The following is a 21,109-nucleotide window of genomic DNA, read 5'->3' as shown; positions in this document are numbered from 1 at the left end:
CTTCATGATGTTGCAAGTCAAGCGAACTCGTAGTATCACAGCAGCGTCTTCAAAAGATACAGTATCGAAAAGACGTAAAACAATCGAACAGGCCCAACGAAAAGGCAAAGAAGATACGCTTCCTACGGTACAACCAGCATTGAAACTCCATGCGATACGCCAGCCATACGAAGTCTCCGCAGACCACCCTCTCCCAAGCATCCAACACGACAGCGAACTCTTAGTAAAAGTGCAAGCTGTAGGCCTCAACCCGATCGACTGGAAAGCACCGTACGAACCGCCCACCCAACACCACACCCACATAACAACTAACATCCCTCCAGCGACTACAACTTCGGCATCCCAACCCTCCCCTACATCTCCGGCCGCGAGTACAGCGGCACAGTCCTCCTCACCCCAACAACACCCTCGTCTCGCATCAAAAAAGGCGACCGCGTCCTCGTCCCTTCAACCGACTACCGCGACCCGCGCAAAGCCGCATACCAACACTACAGCATCGCATCCACTTTCAACACCATCCGCCTGCCTCCCAACCTCTCTCTGAACTCGGGCAGTATCCTAGGCGTAGCTTTTGTCTCCGCCGCCCTCACACTAGGAATATGTCTCGGCCTCGATTTCTCCGACATTGAGGACGGGCCTGACATTCTCGGTATTGTACGGAGTCTGGATCAGGAGGATATACCGGGTGATATACGACAAGAATGTTTCCATAGTATTGGCGCCAAAGAACGTATCAAGACCGGAGATAATCTGGTTATTTGGGGCGCAGGATCAGTCTGTGCGTTCGTCACGATGCAAATAGCGCGGCTAGCAGGGGTGAAAGTCATAGCAGTTGTCGATGCCGTAAAACACGGTCACAGACTTCTGACCTCGGAAGCAGCGCGACCAGATTATCTCGTCGACGCCCACGATCCAGGAAGAGCGGTGGAAGTAATCCGCGCCTATACGGGGAAGACAGGCGCGCGATTTGGCTTCGACACGCTGGGTAGAGAAACAGCGGTGCACTTGATGAGCGCTCTTGCACATCCTACTGTTCCATCGTCATCACAAGCCAAACTGCCGACTCCGCCATCGACACCGCATACCCCCGTTTCTACGGCGCAGCGATCTCATCTCGTGGGCTTGACGGGTCTGCCGAAGGAGAACGTACCGAAAGACGTTGCGCTGCACAGTGTGCCTATCAAGCTATACCACGAAGTGCCGCAAGTGGGCGAGGCGCTTAGTGCGTGGTGCGAACGTCTGCTCGCCAAAGGGATGTTGGTACCGCCGGATGTTGTGGGTACGGTGGAGGGGTTGGAGGGCGTGAATGCGGGGTTAGATCGGATGAGGCGGCGGGAAGTCAGTGGTGGGAGATTGGTTGCTGTGTTGAAGTAGAGTGGAGTGAAGAAACAGGGAAAAAAGGGGGGTTGGTGCGAAATCTTGAGATGAATGAACATGTGTGTAGAGGTAAGGATATCCCAATGCATTTTGATATATGGTACAAGTCGCAAATCTCCATCTTGCCTTTTGTCACAAAAGACTAGACGATGAGTCTGCGCAAAAAGCAGTAGTGGTCATCCAGGGTATTGGTCATTCGTAGTCGTCGTCGTTACAAACTACGCCAATGTAATCCCCTTCGCTGCGCCAGCCCAACTGGGCAGCGTCAATGCCAGCAAAATGAAGCACCGCAACGCCTCTCCAAAATGCATGATTATGCCAAAAGCCGTCAAGTTATGGCTGCGTTTTTGCTACGCCCCTCCCCCAATGCGCCCATGATGCAAAGTCCAAGTCCATGATGATGGGTATAGAGAAAGAGAAGAAAAAGGCAAACGTGGAAATTGAGAAAGGGGTATGCGCTAAAAGACAAGGCTGATGAAGATGAAGATGATTGCTGCGTTGTCGTAGGGATGAAGAAGTCATTTCGGGTATTGAGTTACGCGGTTCGTGACAAAGGGTTTTGTTCAAAAAGGCCACAGGCGCAGCAACGTTAATGTTCGTCTTCGCTGCTCCATGCGCCGTCGTCTTCTTGATCGATACTTTCCATGACTTCCTTGATGACGCCGTGGCTCTTCGGGTCCAGATTCATGGCTATCGTGAGGTGGCGGATGGCGCTCGCGCGGTCTCGCAACTTCTTGTAACACCTACCTAGCAGGAAATGTATGTTGGGGTCGTCTGGAGCAGCGTCTTTCAGGTAGAGAAGCTCGTGTAGGGCCTCTTGCGGCGCGTTCAACTTCAGCAGGACTTGCGATTTGCGGAAGCGTGCCATGACGGAGCGTGGTTCGATCTTGATCGCGTTTTCGAACTGCAGCAATGCGGGCTCAGTCTTCTTCATGCGGTCCAGAACCTGCGTACTCATGTTAGTATTCGACAGACAAATAAGGGCAATGATTACTCACCAAGCCTATCCGAACAAGGAGCATGGCGTTGTTCTGGTTGATCTCCGCCGCTGCCCGATAGTGCTTCTCAGCCACTTCGTACTTGCCCAGACGCTCGTAGACGTTCCCAAGACCGTACCAACCGTTGTAATGTCTGTTATCGGCACTGATGGCGTTGCGATAAGCCGCCATGGCTTTATCAAACTCCTCATTTGCGACATGCTCATGACCTTGGAGGGTGAAAGCATAGGCGAACTTTGGATCCAACTGGGTAGCTCGAGCGAAGCATTTGACGGCTTCATCATGCTGCCCGTTTATAGAGCTTGCATTACCCAGTGCACACCAAGCTTGTGGAGAGAGACGATCTTGGTCCATCAGCGTGTGTGCAAGATGACCCAAGGCCACCTCGTCCCTGAGCTGCCAGAGCGTATTGGAATACACTTCCATATGCTCTGAGGAAGCAGGTGCCAGTTCTCGTATCTTCCGAAACGTGACGGCTGCGTCTGTGTAATGGGTGCGCTCATAGTGGGCCTTGCCGATCTGCGCCAGGACCCAAGGTGTTTCCCGCTGTGACTTGGGCACGAGTCCAAATGCCTCAAGTGCCTTTGATGCATCATAGCGACTCAGATGCCTGTATCCAGAAGCTATCTTGAGGAGCAGGTCCAGTAGCCAGCTCAAGACATCTCGGTCCCGTGAAGTATCTGCGGGCGGACCCATTCTTGGGGGCGGTGCGACAGTCGTCTCCGCCACGCTCCGTGGTCTCTCCGGCTTTGTGGGCTCGGAATTATCGACATGCGGTTTCCTGTTGCCACTAACAACTCTGCCCACAGTCGAGCCTGTCCCTGAGCGTGGCTTGGGAGCTGCCGCCCTTGCTTTCCGTAGCTCGCGCCGCTCTTTCGACTCGAGATCTCTGCTTGATGTGCCGCCTGGTCTGCTACTTGAAGGCCGAATCTGAGTGATGGAGTTCAGCAGCCGTACACTGCGCCGTGGGGGAGCTGCTGTAGGGTCGAACGGTTGCGATTGCTGTTGTGATTGGGAGTGAGGTTGCTGCGGTGCTTGCGAGTGAGGCTGTGGCTGCTGCAGAGAATGGCCAGATACGGTTCTCTTATGTCCGTTCTGGTACACGGGCCGCGGAATGTCCGTCTGATCACTCTCGGGGTTCGTCTTGGTACGGGCTCTTGATGTTATGGGTCGCATTTGGACTGGGCCGCCAGCCTCGCCCATCATGGCGTGCTCGTCGTGCATGCTTTGGCCGTTGACAAAGGGGTTTTCGACGTCGTTGTATGAAGGCGGCTGCGCGCTGCGGCCATTCATTCTGGGCTGAAGGTTGTATGAGGAGGCGGGAGGGAGCATGTCGGGCGTGATTTTGAAGATGTTGTGAGGGCGGACGACGGCGCCAATATCGCAGAGACCGGTGAAGGCATCCCACATGAAGGAGTTGATCTTGAGCGCGGCGACAAAGTGTTCAATGGCCTTTTTGGAGTCGCCGTGGGCTGCGTACAGCTTTCCCAGCATGCAGTAGCAGGCGGCGGCGTCGGGCACATGGCGTCGTGAGGTCTCGGAATGCTTGTCTGTGACGAGTGTCAATACAAGTCACCAGTGTTTACTCCTACAAATACTCACTCCAGTGGTTGCGCCCTGCCCAGGAGCTGCGCATCTTCTCCAGCGCCTGGGCTCCCTGCTCGTAGCGGCCGAGGGCGAGACAGGCCTGGGCAAAGACGTAAGCGCATCCTAGATGCTGGGTGTGGTTGCCCTTGGCCCGCGCATCGTCCAGGGCTTGCTTGTATCTCCCCAGACGGAGGTTGCACAGGGCAAGTAGGTGCGCGGCATCGTGGCTGCGGGGGTCGAGGGCGTGCAGGCGGCCGGCAAAGAACAGGGCGTTTTCAGCGAAGCCGTTGTCGAGGTGGTAGTATACGATCTGGCGCAGCTGGGCATTTACGCCTGGGGGTGCTGACATGCTTGCTGGGCGGCGGCGGAGACAGGGCGGAGACTCAAGGTAATGCGCTCATAGTCGGGGCGGCGTTGGCTGGAGCGGCGGCGGTGGTGATGTTGCGGGCAGGCGGGTGGACGCGGTCAAGGTGTAGGTTTACGCGCTACGAGTGCCAAGACATGTAACAAAACAATGTCCCGCCTAGAGACGCACGACGTTTCTCTGCACACGGCCAGCCAGTCACAGCCACATCGCACCTTCACCATGGCCAAGGTACGCCCGCCCGCCCGCCGTCCCCTACCACGCACCCGTCACTGACAGCCCCCGTAGAAAGCCACCAAGACGCTCGCGGCTTCCAATGCCCAGCGCCTCAACCAGACCCTCTACATCACCCTCGCCGTCCACGGCCTCTGGTGGCTCCTACGTGCCCTCGTCTTCCGCGCCTCACTGTCACGCAAATCATTGATCGTCTATCTACTCCTCTCGGCTCCGCAACTGCTCATCCAGCTGTACTTCGAACGCCTCTCTCGCCCTACCCTTGATGCCGATGGCGCCGTCAAGCGACCTGGCGAAGACCTCGATGCCAAGGGACTGACTGAGTACATGTGGGATGTCGTCTATTGGACGTATGGCTGCATTGTCATGGCTGCCATTGTGGGAGACTACGCCTGGCTCCTGTGGATTGTGATCCCCGTCTACAGTGCCTATTCCGCTTACACCACCTATACGGGCATGAGGGGTGGATACCAGGATGCAGCCGGTGTGCCCCAGCCGCAAGCAAGCAAGAGACAGGCCAAGATGGAGAAGCGAGGTGGCCAGAAGATGCAGTACCGGTGAAGGCCAGCGTCAGATCGTCATGTATTATATATACAGCATTATACATAAATTTAGGCTTCAACCCGCGTAGGGATCTTCGGGATGCCTCGTTTGCGGTCCTGGTGCGGCACACCATACCGCCATCCAGCAGCCGCGGCGCCTCTGCCGTCTCTGCCTGCAGCCTCTACGCTGACGTCCTTGAAGACGAAATCCCACCTCCGCTGCGGCACCACTTTCATGGCCCTCAGCTCCTCTTCCTTGCGCTTCTCTTCTTGCCTCTTCTTTGCTTGCTCTTGTTCAAATCGCTGCTCGGCAAGCTTCTTGCGCTCTTCGAACGAAAGTCCAGACTGCAATTCACGCTCAGCCTGCACCAGTTCTGGATGAGGGATGCGTGCGTCGGCTGGCAACAGCGTGTTGTCAAAAGCCTTGCCAGCATCTTCACGCGTGAATTGCCGAGACTCAGCAACAGGCACAAAGAGCTGCTGGCGTGTCGCGGGATGTACCGCGAGGTCGTTGATGGGCTCGTGCGTGATAGGACGTTTGTTTTTGTTCCCAGGGAGCGAGGTATCGATGTGTGGGGTTGTTGGAAGCATGGAAAGAACCGCCTTGGAGTAAGGTAGCGCGAGTGTTTTGCCCTGCACAAATTGGATTAGCAATTGTAATACAGTGTGTTTCCGTTGTTTCAAAGAACAAGCCGACGACGTTCAGCAAGAGCATGACTTAAGTTTTGTAACCATGTGGATGTCTTAAAGACTAATCGATTTTTAAGAAGCTCATCATGTCGTGTTGTGGGGGAATTGATGAAAATGGGAGAACATACCTGCGCTATCCACTCTTTCTCCATTTGCTTCAGTCGCACAACAGCGCCGACGCGTTCATTGCTGACGCCGAACTCGACACTGGCGAGCGATACTGTCGCCCCATCTTTCTTGACTCTCCGCCAGATTGCTTCCCGGAGGTCTTCGCTCAATACTGGCTGGCTGCGGAACCACTGATTGAGGGGAAAGGGCCGCAAGTCCTCTGCCGTCTCAGGCGGGAGCTTGCTGTCGTCGTCCGCTTCTTTCGGCTTCTTGGTATCCTTCTCCTCAGCTGCACCAGACTGAATGGCAGCATCTAGTGCATCCAGGCTCTCCTGTCCTGCAGGTGTGGCCTTTTCTGTCGCCTCCTCTGCCTTGGCCTCGGCTCCAGCTTGCTCTGCCTCAGTCGAGGCAGCAGCCTTCGCACCCCCATCTCTCCGCCATCCAGGGCCAGCGCGTACCAGGTTGCCGTACTTGTCGTAAGCTCCTAGGTAGTTTGTGGAGTCGGGTATAGGTTCCTTGAGCTGTCGACCCGGCCCATTGAGCCACTCATAAAATTTCCGCCGCCGTAATGTGATTTGTGGACATGGTGTCTGTGAGAAATGTCGCGAATGCCGTGATGGGCTCCAGGCGACCTGTGGCCTTGCAGCTAAGCACTGAGTGGCCTGCGATGGGGTGGCCGGCGTTGAGAAATTTTGACACCGTAACCGAGGAGGCATGTTGAAGATGTGGGAGGCTACCGCATTGGCGCAGGTATGTGATGAAAGGAACAAGAAGGGAAGTCGTGTACACGTAAAGAAGTTTAGTGGTGGGTGTGGTAGGTTGGAATGCAGAGAAATGAGGAGCTCGCAGGAAATTCTAGTGACGCGCTACGTGCACTAGTGTCTTGGCACGAATGAGCATCGTGACCCTCCTTGACTCCCTGGTGTACGATATGATCACTAAAATCTACTGACGCTTCCGAACTTGTTAGCAAGACTTTTCAGGTGACAAGAGCTGCGTTGATCTCATGAACAACAGGATAGTTCTCGCTAATTAAAGATAGTTAAAAAATAGGATGAACCTTGGAATCATCATGCCAACCCACATTTACATCGGTATCGTATAGAATACATGTCCACTACAGATATGGACAATTCAAGAACGCTTTCCATCGTGACGTACTGCATCATCGTAACTCGGCGGCGGTTCCTCACTACTGACCCTCTCTGTCTCCATACTTCGACGTCTCCTTTCGTACTGTGGCGCACTTGGTGGCTCTCGACGAGCTTCATCCAGTGCGCGCTGAGCTTCCTCGCGTTTCTTTTCCGTCCTGCTATTCTGCTCTCGAGTTGTGATTGGCGGCGGTGGCGCCGATGATGAAGAGCCATAAACTGCTTCATGTTGCTATAAGAGCCGGTCAACTGACATCATGACAAACGTTTCAGGATCGAAACATACAGCAATAGCCTTCTTCTCCTTGCGCTCGAGTCTTTTCTCGGAAATGGTACGTCCCAGCTTCTCGGCACCAAGGCCGAGACTGATGGCAAGGAGGCCAGCCTTGGTCATGTCAGTCAGTTGTTTCGTGCAGCTTGTGCATTGTAAGCTTACCATGGTAGGTCGTTCGGAGAAGTTGCAAGTGTTTTGGGCGCTTGTGTGAAGACGTGCTCGACGTTGTCCACAACAGCCTCGCGTAGGTGGCGAATACAGCGCTTGTTGTTCGAAGTATCTCTGGCGATTCTTTCTGCAACACATGGTGAGAGGAGTTTGAGTTCAGTGTTTGAAGCGTTCAGGTTGTGTCTGTAGTGCTGGAATTCAAGAAGATGATGATTTTTCATCGTGGTGTTGTGCTTACCTTTATACTATGTCGAGTACTATCACACAGTCTGACGTACGTATCGCAATAATGCCCCTTTGTGGATGCCTGCAGTAAAATGCAGCGTTTCCAGTATTGTATTCTCGCTTTCGGTTGTGTTAACACCCAAAACGAGTTGAGCAGATTGATCCGGTGCGGTCGTTATATGACTTACGGCCGCAAGACGGTGACGTATGGCAATAGTGGCGTCGTCTACGCAGTGATGATTGGCTACTCAACCTACCATGAGGCATGCCGTTCTAAGCGAATGCGAACTGTTGCTTCAGAAACGACCATTTCTACAACCGGAGTTTAGCGTATCCTAGCCACGATCCGAGAGGTGAGATTCCTAACGGCGTTCACAGTTGGAGCTTGTTCCTATGTACGTTCCAGGTTGCGCGGACCCAGGCAGTTAGGCCAATCGCTGCGATAGTCTAGTCGAGCGTTAATCGAGGCCTTGGAACGTTCCCCACAACACGCGATACTGGACTCTTTCTGCCTTGCGTTGCGACAGCCATTAGACCGAAGCCACAGATTACTTCAACAAATTTGTGTGGAATTACATGACAATCGATCTTGACCCATTGATATGTCTCGTGGGGCTAGGGAATGAGGGGCAGAAGGATAGCGTAGGAAAAAGACGGGTGAGCACACCTATGATTGGACAAAGGCATTAAAGAAGCATGGTACATGGCCGAAGCAATGAGCGAATGAACGCCTTCGCGCCTCTCACAGGTGCACAGAATGGGTTTCTCCAGACCCTTGGGCAGCGGCGCTGTGCATGTGCCATAGAGGGCGTAGATGAGGACAGACTGACTGTACTCGACGAAACTTGCTTTTGGCCCGGGGTGTGTACCGGCATGCCGAGTCTAGGCGCAAGGCACAGTGATTGGCAGAAAAGGCCGATGGTGCATGTCTGCCTGATAGACGATGGGACGGATAAGCAGCTTGGACGGGTGACGATGGGTTGGGCTCAGCACACCGGACGTGCAATGTCAGCGTGTCTTGGTTGCTGGCCCGCAGATAGGGGCCCGTGGATGAACGATAGTTCCGTGGATCAAGCGGTGCATCTTGGGGCCGATCTCTCTCGCCCAGGCCGCGACGACGATGGGGGAGAGGCTAAAGTCAGCCCTGGCTATACTCGAGGCCGCTAAGAGCCGGAGGGCCAACAAGACGGCAAGCAGCCCAACGCGACGAGTCTCGCTGTGGGAATCGAGCAGGCTGGTGTAGCGCAGCGCGTCGTCGAGTGGTCGAGATGGGGTACCTGTGTGACGGGCGAATCCAGGACTCGCACAGTAATCAAATTAGCTCCGACGCGCCTTCCCTGGGCGCATCACCAAGTGGGCAGTCGCGCCCCCGTCAACGCTATCCTGAGGGTTTCACTTGCACTTCTGCCGCCTCTCCTCCCCTCCCACAGCCGCCCCATTGCCTGCGCCTGCCCACTGCCTCTGCCTTGAATGATGAAGTGCTAGGCTGCCGCTATCGCCCTTCCGCCTCTGCTGCATTGCATCCCCCGCTGGCTGCGATTCCTGCCCTGCCGCCCATTGGCTTGACGCTTGCGTGTGCCAGAGCCTCGACAGCGCGCATCGCCCAGGCCCGCCGCCCGCCCACGCTCACGCCCTCGACCGCCGTGCCCTGCCTGCCACTCCCACTGCCCCCGACACCCACCACCTGCCCAGGACCCGCTGCCGCTGCCGCCGTCGCCAACACCATCACTGCCGCCATCCTCACCATCGTCGCCATCTTGACCGCCGCCGACGCGCAATTCTTCTGCGCCGCCGCGTCCTTTGTCGCAGCCACACCCGCCGCACCGCCGTCAAGACAAAGGCCGCCATGGCCGCCCGGCCGAGTCCCAGCAGCACAAGCCCCTCGAACCTGTCCAACAGCCCCTTCCCCCACGGCTCTCACGGCTCCCACAGTAGCTCCACCTCGTCGTCGCCGCCCAAGCCCTTTGCATCGCACAACACCATGACGGCCGACGTCTTCGCACCGCACATGTACGCCATGCCGGGAGCCGTCGGAGAGCGCAGGCCCCTCGACAAGAGCCCCGCGAACCACGCGCGCTACTCCATCCTGTTGCGCAAACTCCCGAGCAGCAGCGATCGCGACGCCGTGCGCAACATCCTGCTGTTCGCCAAGGACCTGATCGACTGCGAGATGCTGCCACCGTCCAGACATGCCGACGATAAGGGTTTCGCATCTGCCATTGCGCATTTCCAGACGCTCGACGGCGCAAAAGAAGCGCGTCACCTCCTCGACGGAAAGCGCAATGCAACCAACGATGCGACGCTGGTCGTCGAGCTAACGCAGGACGCATCGCCTGGCGCAATCGGCTCGCGCCGCAACACAGTCGACAGCACGCCTGCGCGACAACCGTCTGGCACAAGCGCCATGACCGGCGCGACAATCAACGCCCGGCAGTCATCGCGATACAACGGCACCTTCCAAAACATGGAGAACATGTCCCCACCCAACGGGACCCCAGGTCTTGGCAACGGAGAGTTCCCGGTCACCAACCTTTTCTCGCCGACATCCCCCGTCAACGCCTCCTTCACGAGCCGCAACCTGGGCAAGTCAGTCATCAATGAAGACGCCGACGATGACGATGGTCTGCTTAACGAGTCAATTGGATATGCCACGGGTGGCCCGCCAATGCACTCCAGCATGCAGCGTCGCGCTACCAACCCCCATACCCCTTCCATTCCCATCCAGCGCTTCGGATCTCTTTCTCTAAACACAAACGGCGTGACGAATGCCACGTCCCCGCCTCTATCCAACTTTGCTTCTCCGCGATCTGGATCCAACATGCAGTCGCCCGGCCCAGCCTTGTCAGCCTTGTCACCACATAGCATTCCCTCCGCCCTGAGCAGCGGACCCAATACAGGCTACCAGCAGTATACGCAGCATTTCGCGCGGCCCACTTACCCCCCAGTAAATCCCGCTGATCAAAACCCACCATGCAACACTCTCTACGTGGGTAACCTTCCCATGGACACGTCAGAAGATGAGCTCAAAGCTGTCTTTTCCAAGCAACGTGGGTACAAGCGACTCTGTTTCCGCACCAAGCAGAATGGACCCATGTGTTTTGTCGAATTCGAAGACACATCCTTTGCTACCAAGGCTCTGAACGAGCTCTATGGATATATGCTCCACAACAGCGTCAAGGGCGGCATCCGACTGAGCTTCTCTAAGAATCCCTTGGGCGTACGTAGTGGCCAGAATTCCGTCATGGGCCCGCAGTCTGCCATTGCCCCTTCCACGCCTCTTTCGGGGTTCGGTAGCAGTGCTGCAGGCCCGCCTGGCTTTTCCACGGCTACCGGCCCACCGCCTGGCTTGTCAGTACCTCCGGGCTTGTCCACCACAGTGCACTCAAACAACAGCTCTGGCTTTGGCATGTACTCTAATGGTGGTTTTGGCATGGGTCACAACGACATGGCAGGTGCTATGCGCCAGCCTCTTGCGTCCAGTGGTGCTGGGAACGGCTTCTCAGGCTACTCTACTTACATGATGGGGCGCTAGAGACACCAACAGACATTTGTTATGCCATTATGAGTCATGATTGAGGAGTTGAGAGAGCTCATCGGGGAGCGTTTGCATGTTCGGTCTTCATTTATTGTTGCCACTATATCCTGTCCTTTCAATCATGGCAAGGTGTTGAGTCGTTTGGGTTGTATTTGGCTTCATTAACGCACGGGCATGGGTACTGGCGCGGGGTGTCCAGGGCTATCATGCCCAGTGGGTGTGGCTCTCTTTGCAGCATACAGCGATGATTCCCCCTTGTGCGATTTGCTTGCTTTATCATTGTACCGGAGTATGGAGAACGGTCTTTTTTTTTCGTTGCAATACTACGCATTGCCTTTGGCCTTGCGCCTACCTTCGCCCCTTGTTACCTTGGATCTTCTCGAGGAGCTGGTCGTATCTTGGAGTATGGCGAGGAGTTAAAACATGTCCTTTTCCCATCACGTGCCAGGAACTGCATGGAAGACTTGTCGCTACTATTATGAATCCCTAAAACGCGTGCATTGCTAGCTTTGTTCTTCTGAGTATGATAATGAGGCGATTATTGTATTGCTGTGGCTCGCCGTGGGTTCTTTCCAAGTCATGAACCGTAATCAATTTCGGAGCTCCTTGCACTAGGTACATTCATCAGCTGAGTTCCGTGGCATATTGCTGTCACAGTAGGTGCTTTCTCTTCTCTGCGCGTCTACCTGGGCGTCGATACCACAGCCTCGTAATCTTCAGCAACGTCTAGTTCCATGCTCATGCGCAAGATTTGTTAGTGAAGATATAGTACCCCGGTATTAATCCATAAAAGTCGATTTGGAAGTTCGAAGCAGGATTTCAGCTGCTGTGTCGATAGCTATGCAGTGCTGTGCCTAAATACTTGAGACACAGCACATCTATCCAACCAGTGTCTCGCCTTTTCTCTATGAAAATGAAGAAGATGGCCTTGTCATCCCACCTTGATTCTGGTTGTGAAAGATTTAGCTGGACGCGGAATGTTCAAGAGATGTTGTAGAAGGTCTTCGATTTGAACGAGGGCCACGATCCAACTGAAGCCCCACGCGCGGAATCGATGCGCATCGCCAAGCGCGGCTGACTGATCGATTGAAAATCCTCCGGTACCACGGACTCCCGTACCCGGCGTACCGTTAGTTACAGATTCCACTGTACGGGCGATCTTCAGGAGTCAAAAAGTTATCATGATCAAGCAGCTTTCTCAGCACTGGCATTAACTCCGGAGTCCCGTTGTTGTGATCACGTCATGCCTACCTTTGCCCCGCGCTCGCTGTTGACAGGTCTGATAACGGGCCTATTCCTCGCCTTGTTATTGCAGCAAGTGGTGCCTGCTTTGAAACTGCCGACCTACCATAGTCACGACGCGTCTGTAACATCTACGCCGCTATACCTATCCGAGTCGATGGCGCAGGTTGTGAGAAATAGCCTCCGCGCCGCTAGGCATCGTGCGTGGGTCGGCGGTGGATACAAAAGCGCATCGTCGCTGCTCTCTTCATCTCCAACATCTGCTCTTCGCACCCATCCAGCCTCTCCAACTACATCACGCACCATGTCTACCCAGAAGTCTTTCTTCGACGCTGTTGTTGAGCGTCGCACATACTACCAGCTCAACAAGGAGTCGCCCATCTCCGACAAGCAGATCACTGATATTGCTGAGAAGGCTCTTCTTCATGTCCCTTCATCTTTCAACTCTCAGAGCACCCGTCTGGTCGTTCTTCTGAACAACGACCATGAGAAGTTCTGGAACTTTGTCCTTGAGGTTCGTACTATCTGCAGGACTCCATGCGAGGTGTAGAATGTTGTACTTAATACAGACTAGGTCCTGAAACCCCTCACTCCTGAGGAGCAATTCCCCAAGACCGAGCAGAAAATTGGAGGATTTAAGGCGGCTAAGGGAACAGTAAGTGCATGTATCGCATTTTCAGACACCATCTAACAAGATACCCTCAGATTCTCTGTTATGAGGACCCCGAGCCAGTCGAGGGACTCCGCAAGGCCTTCCGTAAGTGATCTCAATTATCCATCTAGCTCATGCTCACATCCATCGTAGCTCTCTATGCCCATCACTTTGGCGATTGGTCTGAACACACGAACGCCATGCATCAGTATGCTCTCTGGGTCGCCTTGGAAGCCGAGGGCCTTGGTGCCAACCTTCAACACTACAACCCCATCATCGACCAAAAGGCTGCTCAGGAATGGAGCATTCCCCTAGAGTGGAAGCTTAGGGGTCAGCTGGTCTTCGGTGGACGCGCAGGCGAGCCCGGCGAGAAGAAGTTCCAGGAAGTGCAAGGCAAGAGACTGTTTGTGCACGGTGCGAAGGAGTAGTTGCGAGTACTGATTACGGCAACGACATAGAAACTAATCTTATCGCATTTCATCTATCACAAGACGGCGACGTTGTTCAGTATATCACTTGCTTTCCAACACTATCTTCCGGTTGATCCCAAAATGCTTGTCTAGGAACAAGAAGCTTCTCTGGGCTAACAAAGGCCAGGCTCCAATACTAGCCGACAACCCGCCATCTGCCGGCTCCGATGGGGTCCAGAGTTCCTTGTTTCCTTCCGGCACCTTGGTGAGTAGCTTGTGAATTTTGACTGCCCCACTTTCTGCGGAAGAGTACATCTCGGCACCCCCACCCGGTCCCGTAAGAAGTACAGGACACGTGACCCTGTTCAAGATCTTTCCATCCTTCTTGGTGTCCAAAGAGAAGTCCTCGAGGCGTCGCAGCATCATACCGGGCGAATCAACACCCATGCTACTCACACCTAGGCCCAACTCCCACCGTATCTGGAAACTCCACCAGCTCTGCAGACTCGCGATCAAGTTGAACATTTCCTTGGTGACCCAACCGCCCTTCCATAGGCTGACGAAGGATTGCGGCACTCGTGTCATCGCAAGATCGAACATGCTGAAGAAAGGATCAATGGACACGCATGCCTTGACGCGGGCGTCGGTCGCTGCGCGCAGAGCAAAGTAGCCCCCAGTGACAGCACCCGCAACAGCGATCCTATCCAGATCCAATTGCAACTCCGGTTGCGATCGAGCCAAATCCTCAGTGAACCCCAACACCTTGTCTGCGACGACCTCAAAATCAGGCCGAAGAGGAACTCCCGACTTCTTCAACAGCAAGCCCTGCCCCGGACCCTCTAGTAGAAGCACAGCATAGCCCAGCTGCGGGCCCGAGTAACCGAACAGGAAATGCAGCTCTTCTTTCGTAGAATCAGCACCGCTGAAGTAGAGCAGAAGTGGTATCTTGCCCGGCAGTCTCGCCTCTGCAGGAGGGAGGTACAAGTACGCCGGCATACTAACCCCGTTCTCATACGGAACATCCACCAACCTAACCACCCCATCCATAAACGCAATCGCACGTACAAACGCCTCAACCGACCTCTCCGACAACGGCACAACCCTCGCATCATCATTGAGAAACAGGTACGAAGCAGCGCGGAAATAATTCGACGCGCGCAGGTACCCATTCTTCGCCATGGCGTTTAGCCCGTTCTTAGCAGCATTCTCTGCGATTGCTTCAGCCCGCTCTCCTTGTTCTTTCCACGCCGCGTGCCAGGATTCTGGGTCGTTCTTCTTGATCTTGCTGGCTGCCGTTAGGAACTCGGCTGTGTCGCAGCCGCCGGCTGAGGTGCTACCGAGGAGGCGGGTTAACTCGAAGTCGAGAATGGGGTTGTTGAAGAATTTGAACATGGTGGGTTTTGCGCGGGATTGATGCGCGCTGTTTTGCTGTTTGCTCTGTTGGTACTGTTGGTACTGTGGACCTGTGTGTTTACTAGTTGCTTCTCTGCTTGCCAAACTGGAGCGCCCTGTCAACGTATCCGCGGGTACTGTTTTCGCAACGATTTGGTGGGCCTCAAACTGCTTCGGTACCTAAGCTGTACACCCGATTGATTTCGATCTTTTTTGCAAGTTCCGATTCGGTGCTGACACGCCACTACTGAGTTCGTTGTGCTGCGTGTCGTGCATTGCCGAATTCGGGACTTTTGCAACCGGCACTTTACATGTCCGGCCAGTCCCTTCACGCATTGGACATGGCCAACATTTCCACGAACTTTCGGTATCACCTCTGATCTCTCCATTTTTGGTTCTTATTGCCAGTTTCTTCATTTCACCGGCCCAGTCGAATCGAACGAGCTCATACCCAAACGAAGATGGCTGCCCCTCCAGAAGTCACAATGCATGACCTCACAGGTTCCTGGTTGCTAGTAAGTCACTCCAGACACTCTCTGAGTCGTCTCCCCGATCCGTCCAACCAGAGCTAATAACCGCAGAACAAAACCTTATCCGACTCGCTCGACCCCGCCTTCGTCTTCCAAGGCATCCCATGGATAATCCGCAAAGTAATCAGCCTTGCTACGCTATCCATGAAAATCGCCCACTCGGTCGACGAAGCCGGCGTCCCAACCATGATCTTCACCCAAGCCGCCTCCGTCGCAATCGCCGGACTGAGCGAAGAGACGGAGACGCGATGGCTAGACGGACGAGAAAAACTCCATTCTTCGTCCTTGTTCGGCACATCTTCTGCTCGGACTCGGATGATCTGTCTTGATACTGCTACAGGGTATGATGGGAAACCGCTGGACGCGGAGTTGACGAAGGATTTTCTACGGGAGGGGAAGAAGGGCGAGGAGGAACATCTGTTTGATCTTGTTGTGCATCAGACTAAGGGGTGGGTTATGGAACAGATATGGGGGTTTGGTATGCTGAATGGAGAGAGGAGGCTTTTGAGGGTTATGGGACTGAAGAAAGGGGGTCAGGCGGTTTATTGCATGGCTTGGTATGATTGGAAGGGGAGAGATGGTGGTAATTGAAAGGCTCTGTTGCCTTCACCCAGTCGCAAGTATCTAGATACTCAAAGCCGTTGTTCTATACTTCTAAGGTTCTTGACTATCAAACTATTTGTGACTATACGACCTACATGCGACCAGTGTGCGTTACAAAGGTCTCAGTGTGTCAAGCTTTCTCCTAACTTGTATTCGCCATTCAGACCACTGCTGCTCATCATGAGAATATCGCTACAGAAAGGGCCGTCATGCTGCCGAGATACGTCATCATGACGTACCAGATGCGCTAGTGCCCTGTTCCAACAATATGAGATAGCAAAGTGGCATTGAAGCATACTACACTCCATACGGTATATACCCAGCCACCGCATCTAGCATCGCGCGATCATGTTCTCCCAACCTACAGCAATAATCAGTCCATCACCAGTCATCATGTCTCCCAGCTCCCTCACCACGGAGACCAGGCCCTGACAAAGTCAACAGCATAGTCTTTCTTCGTCCCCAAGAACCCTACGCCATACAGGAGCCAAACAACCCACTGAGGAATATACAGCGGAAACTTGGCCTGCTCCGTTAACCCACGCCCTTCATATTGCGGCCCACCAACCTCGCCGCCAACAACACGGTCCGCAAAGTCACTCATACCAAGGCCTTCACCGATACCCAGCTCAAACCACATCAACATGTGCTGGGTCTCGAACCGCCACGTTTTGTCCCGAGCCGGCGACACAAACTCGAAGACTCCGCCGGTGTTGTTGTCGTGATACGATCCTCCGCATTCGCCACCGCTGTTATACGCGTCGAGAAAGTAGTCCTCAGTCTCGGAGACGTTGCCAACGCGCGTGCCTACTAGAAGCTCGTCGTTGTAGAAGAGAACGGCGGAGGTGAACTTCTTGCCCAGGTCTTCGCCCACGCGTGATACCACGTGCCAGTAGGCGATGGTGTAGGGCCCTGCCCAGAGACGTAAAGCTACCCAGCTCTCCGTTAACGGAAGCCAGCCGTCTTTGGCCCAGAGCCGGGTTGAGCCGCCTCTGCCGCTGAAGGATAGCTTTTGGCCCGACCCCAGAACACTGTCCATGAGTACCACTCCACCGGCGACAGGCTGGCTGTAATAAAGGTCGGGTGAGAGTAGTGCGGCGTCTGCTGCATTATCGCCCTCTGAACCTGGTGTCGAGCCGTCTGCGTGAACGGGTGGCGTGGTGGCTGATAGCTTGTATGTGCCGCGTATGCCTGGCGAATCGAAGACGAGCTTGGAATATTTGAGGTCCCTGGTGGTATAGAATGAGTACGATTTACCCGTACTATTCCATATACCGTAGGTATAGCCAGGACAGTCCAGTATGGTAGATTCTTCGAGGTACTCGAGCATCTTGTGGTGCTTGCCGTCCCCAGTGTTGGCGAAAAAGTCTACTCGCAGGTTGCCTCTGCCGAAGTAGTGCATTGAATAGTCGCGTGAGAACATTATCGCCAACAGGGAAACGCCAGTGTGGGACATGCCATCGAATTCCCATTGTTCCCAGTTGGTCTTATTGATATTCGGGGTGATTTTGATCGAGTTGATGGGATCAGATGGAGACGAGGAAAAGCTATTGGGACCGTCGAGCACTTCGAAAGCTGTGCTCCTGCTAATGGTACATGATTCGTCGTCCCAGTTTGGGTTCAGGTCGTCATCAACAGGAAATTCCGAGGAACCGAGAGGTAGCTGATGCAGGTTTGCAGCGGTCAAGAGACAGAAGAATGACGCAAGGATGAGTGTCGTGAACATCTTCGACATGGTACCGGAGCTGAGCTAGTGCCTGATCACTGCGGTAAGTCGGCTGGAACAACGGACTTTGCTCGCGTATTACCTTCATTATACGGGTCAAGCTCAGATTCAAGGTGTTTCTCATTCTCACAACCACTACGAAAAGTCCCGAAAACTACTCTCATGCACTTTGCTAGCTCTGAAAAGTCCCGACCCTGCTCATTCAACTTCCGAACCCCGAAGAGCGCCAATAGCTACCACTCTAGAGTATTTCCCGCCTGGGCCGAGAGAAATGTAGTAAGCTTACTATCAGAGTGAAAAGCAGTGAGCTGCATCTTGGGCACGCCATGAATCCAAGTGACTCGGCATACTGGGACTGCGCTTCTCTACAGAGTACCAGACAATGGCAAAATCAATTCTCCCAGCGCTACCCCCATTGCGGCAGGCTGTCGTGCAGTCAGCCACGACACCCGGGGCCTTTGATCTCCGCGATGATCTGCCCATGCCAACCATATCAGCTGACCATGTTCTCATCAAGGTGAGCGCAGTGGCAGTCAACCACTGGTAAGTCGTGATTGTACGCGGTGCATGTGATTCGTGTACTGACTTCGTACCTCTGCAGCGACTACAAGATGCCAGCCCGAATACATTGTCCCAACACGGTCGACGGCTGCGACTTCTCAGGCGCGGTTGTGCGCGTTGGCGACGCTGTTTCCAATACCCCTGGCGGCCTGAAAATTGGCGACCGCGTTGCTGGCGCTCAGATGGCCTCTCAGGCTCGACGACCCTGGTCGGGTGCCTTCACTGATTACATTGCGGAAAAGCCTGACAATTTATGGCGTGTTCCCGACCACTTCTCTTGGGAACAGGCGGCTTCGATAGGGTGCGCTGTAGCCAGTAGCGTGGGTATGGCGCTCTGGTGGGAGATGAAGCTGTCTGGAACGCCCGAAGAGCCAACGAAGGACCCCAAATTCGTTCTGGTCTATGGTGGATCCACCGCCAGTGGAACCTTTGCCATGCAGCTGTTGAAGATGTGAGTGACCCATTGTTTCCCTTTCACTGCGAAGCGTCGTGAGCGTATGATGATTGATCTAACGTATTCGTAGGTCGGGCTATCGAGTCATCACGACCTGCTCTCCCAAGAACTTCAAGCTTGTGGAAGAATATGGAGCCGAGAAGGCGTTTGACTACCACTCGCCGACATGTGGGGAAGATATACGAGCATACACCAAGAACTCGCTGGAATATGCACTAGATATCATTACCGAAGCGAGGTCTATCCGCCAGTGCTACGCGGCTATTGGACGTGGTGGTGGTAGATACATCGGTTTTGAGCTTCTGCCGGATGAACTCATGGCCACAATGAGGAAGGCTGTCAAGCCAAGCTGGGTCATGGGTTTAGAAGTGGCCGGATTAGAGTTGGAATTACCAGGAGGATACTATCGCAAGGCAAACCCTGAGCTGCATGACTGGCTTCATGGGTGGATCAAGCGCTTCGCCGCCTTGCTCGACTCCAAAAAATTGAAACCACATCCCATGCAGATCAACCCGGGCGGATTAGCCAAGGTCATTGACGGACTGGGAGTCTTGCAGCGTAAGGAAGTCTCAGCGCAGAAGCTGGTATATCCTTTGTATGACTATTAGATAGTAATGATAGCCCATTCCGACTTGATCTAGTCGTCAAGAAATGTCATTGACTCCTTGATACTGGCTCGTATCGACTCTACGTACGAGCTGCTTCCATGCAGTGACTTGACATCCTCCTGTGCCATAACGGTCCAAAACAGCCGGAGTCGTTGCGCACTGGAGAAGATACCCGATGCGGCCGCGGTGGATGATGCAACTGCCTCGCCTGAGAGACAATATTCTGCTGGAATCCCCATGCAACACTCTAGTGTTTGTACCTGGCCCTGAATTGCGTCTAGAATGCCTATGGCATACGCCTTGAGGGGCATGTCTTGAAGCGCAGAGACACCGCCGATGCGGAGTACCGACTTGACCTTGATGGTCTTGTATGACTCTGGCGACACCTGGCAGAGATATTTGTGGATGCGCTGGAATAGTGAGTCGAAGAGCCTCATCAACGCAAGGTAGCTAGACAGAATTAAGAGTAGGGTTTCCGTGTTGAGTGTATGTTCGGTCTGCATGTGTAGCTGCCTCGCTGGCGTGAGGTTTTGGATAATCCCGGTGAACTCTTTGGTGCATGTCAGGAGTAAAGCTGCTGGATTCTCGACATCTCTTCCCGCAGCCTCATCCTTGCAACGCTGTTGAACCTTGGAAGCATTTGAGTAGTATGTGTCAATTGTCGCGATGCGCTGGTCTATCTCCTCTCGGAACATTACTAGAGAGCTTGCGGCGGTGGAGAATTGCGGTAGTGGCGTTGGGTCGGAAATCTCCCCACAACTAAGCAGCGGAATGTTCGAATCAAGACCAGTGCTAGGAACTCCTTCCATACGAAGCATCATGTCGAATTCATCGTTTGCACCTGGAAGTCCCTGAAACTGCGATGAAGTGCCAAGCTGATCCGCTAGGGAGACGCTGTCTTCCCCCGACATGGGACTCTGATCCATCGAAGAGGGATAAGAGTCGAAGAAAGCGGAGATGTCGCCCGTCGCACCCCAGAAATCTGGTAATGGCTCATGAGCAGTGGGGTCTCTTGGCGAAGGGAGGTGCATGGCGGAATCATTCGCTTGTGTAGGCGTGGGAACCATTGATGTCGCAGTTGCATGAGCGTTTTCGTGGTCGACATCTCGCAACGTCGACGGGCGTTGGGCTCTGGGCGAGGCGACGGCATGACGCTGCTTGGGCGGTCTTCCAGGGTGACCGGCGGCGCCTGTTACGCATTGCGCGCCCATGTAGCAGCAGCGAGCGCACGCCGCCGTGCTGTCTTGGGCTCGAAGGCATCGAACCCGCTTTGCCCTGCACTGATCGCATGCGGAGCGGCGAACTGCGGACTTGTGCATAGTTGGTGTAGTGCTTAGATAGGCGCGGAAATGGGAATGCAACCCAACCGAGTTAAAGGAGAGATTTCGTATGATTTGACCAGGCACGGCTGACTGTTGTTGCGTGAATTAGTCACGTGGGGAAACCCCCCGAGGAGGGTTTGTGGTTAGCCAATCAGCAACCATCGTCCCACTTTAACTACGGGCCATGTCCAGGTGCGTGTGAAGGAGCGTAGTAGCCGTCCTATGGTTAGGCGTTTACTAAGTAATTACTTAGTAATTACTAAGTTACTAATTAGTAATTCTTAAATAGGCTTAGTACCTAGTAATTACTAATTAGTAATTACTAATTAGTAATTACTAAAAAAAAAAAATTAGTA

The 21,109-nt window shown here is 54.1% G+C and overlaps 11 protein-coding genes across 11 annotated transcripts; 6 read left to right on the top strand and 5 right to left on the bottom strand.

Moving 5' to 3' along the window:
* Positions 1-4: 4 nt before the first annotated feature.
* Positions 5-1,374, top strand: J4E83_008486 (uncharacterized protein; the record flags this gene model as incomplete). The annotated part of the gene is made up of 2 exons (XM_049335383.1): positions 5-9; positions 324-1,374. 2 exons carry the CDS (start codon positions 5-7, stop codon positions 1,372-1,374), a joined length of 1,056 nt encoding a protein of 351 aa, XP_049185390.1.
* Positions 1,375-1,966: 592 nt separating this feature from the next.
* On the bottom strand, positions 1,967-4,311 carry J4E83_008485 (uncharacterized protein; the record flags this gene model as incomplete). The annotated part of the gene is made up of 3 exons (XM_049335382.1): positions 1,967-2,323; positions 2,376-3,925; positions 3,978-4,311. 3 exons carry the CDS (start codon positions 4,309-4,311, stop codon positions 1,967-1,969), a joined length of 2,241 nt encoding a protein of 746 aa, XP_049185389.1.
* Positions 4,312-4,548: 237 nt separating this feature from the next.
* On the top strand, positions 4,549-5,121 carry J4E83_008484 (uncharacterized protein; the record flags this gene model as incomplete). Its single annotated transcript, XM_049335381.1, has 2 exons — positions 4,549-4,557; positions 4,615-5,121. The coding sequence occupies 2 exons, from the start codon at positions 4,549-4,551 to the stop codon at positions 5,119-5,121; spliced, it is 516 nt and encodes a 171-aa protein (XP_049185388.1).
* Positions 5,122-5,171: 50 nt separating this feature from the next.
* On the bottom strand, positions 5,172-7,445 carry J4E83_008483 (uncharacterized protein; the record flags this gene model as incomplete). Its single annotated transcript, XM_049335380.1, has 3 exons — positions 5,172-5,735; positions 5,921-6,490; positions 7,338-7,445. 3 exons carry the CDS (start codon positions 7,443-7,445, stop codon positions 5,172-5,174), a joined length of 1,242 nt encoding a protein of 413 aa, XP_049185387.1.
* Positions 7,446-9,564: 2,119 nt separating this feature from the next.
* Positions 9,565-11,250, top strand: J4E83_008482 (uncharacterized protein; the record flags this gene model as incomplete). The annotated part of the gene is made up of 1 exon (XM_049335379.1): positions 9,565-11,250. One exon carries the CDS (start codon positions 9,565-9,567, stop codon positions 11,248-11,250), a length of 1,686 nt encoding a protein of 561 aa, XP_049185386.1.
* A 1,549-nt stretch (positions 11,251-12,799) lies between these two features.
* On the top strand, positions 12,800-13,575 carry J4E83_008481 (uncharacterized protein; the record flags this gene model as incomplete). The annotated part of the gene is made up of 4 exons (XM_049335378.1): positions 12,800-13,009; positions 13,070-13,150; positions 13,201-13,252; positions 13,301-13,575. The coding sequence occupies 4 exons, from the start codon at positions 12,800-12,802 to the stop codon at positions 13,573-13,575; spliced, it is 618 nt and encodes a 205-aa protein (XP_049185385.1).
* An 84-nt stretch (positions 13,576-13,659) lies between these two features.
* Positions 13,660-14,949, bottom strand: J4E83_008480 (uncharacterized protein; the record flags this gene model as incomplete). Its single annotated transcript, XM_049335377.1, has 1 exon — positions 13,660-14,949. One exon carries the CDS (start codon positions 14,947-14,949, stop codon positions 13,660-13,662), a length of 1,290 nt encoding a protein of 429 aa, XP_049185384.1.
* A 485-nt stretch (positions 14,950-15,434) lies between these two features.
* On the top strand, positions 15,435-16,070 carry J4E83_008479 (uncharacterized protein; the record flags this gene model as incomplete). Its single annotated transcript, XM_049335376.1, has 2 exons — positions 15,435-15,464; positions 15,531-16,070. The coding sequence occupies 2 exons, from the start codon at positions 15,435-15,437 to the stop codon at positions 16,068-16,070; spliced, it is 570 nt and encodes a 189-aa protein (XP_049185383.1).
* Positions 16,071-16,491: 421 nt separating this feature from the next.
* On the bottom strand, positions 16,492-17,817 carry J4E83_008478 (uncharacterized protein; the record flags this gene model as incomplete). Its single annotated transcript, XM_049335375.1, has 1 exon — positions 16,492-17,817. One exon carries the CDS (start codon positions 17,815-17,817, stop codon positions 16,492-16,494), a length of 1,326 nt encoding a protein of 441 aa, XP_049185382.1.
* A 373-nt stretch (positions 17,818-18,190) lies between these two features.
* J4E83_008477 (uncharacterized protein) lies at positions 18,191-19,431 on the top strand (the record flags this gene model as incomplete). The annotated part of the gene is made up of 3 exons (XM_049335374.1): positions 18,191-18,351; positions 18,410-18,820; positions 18,894-19,431. 3 exons carry the CDS (start codon positions 18,191-18,193, stop codon positions 19,429-19,431), a joined length of 1,110 nt encoding a protein of 369 aa, XP_049185381.1.
* Positions 19,432-19,460: 29 nt separating this feature from the next.
* On the bottom strand, positions 19,461-20,642 carry J4E83_008476 (uncharacterized protein; the record flags this gene model as incomplete). The annotated part of the gene is made up of 1 exon (XM_049335373.1): positions 19,461-20,642. The coding sequence occupies one exon, from the start codon at positions 20,640-20,642 to the stop codon at positions 19,461-19,463; it is 1,182 nt and encodes a 393-aa protein (XP_049185380.1).
* Positions 20,643-21,109: the final 467 nt, after the last annotated feature.

The sequence above is a fragment of the Alternaria metachromatica genome (assembly GCF_023757995.1).
Source record: "Alternaria metachromatica strain BMP 0045 chromosome Unknown scaffold_25, whole genome shotgun sequence".
Classification (NCBI taxonomy): Eukaryota; Fungi; Ascomycota; class Dothideomycetes; order Pleosporales; family Pleosporaceae; genus Alternaria; species Alternaria metachromatica.
Note: the sequence above shows the minus strand (reverse complement) of the source record. Positions and strands in the feature narration are given on the sequence as shown.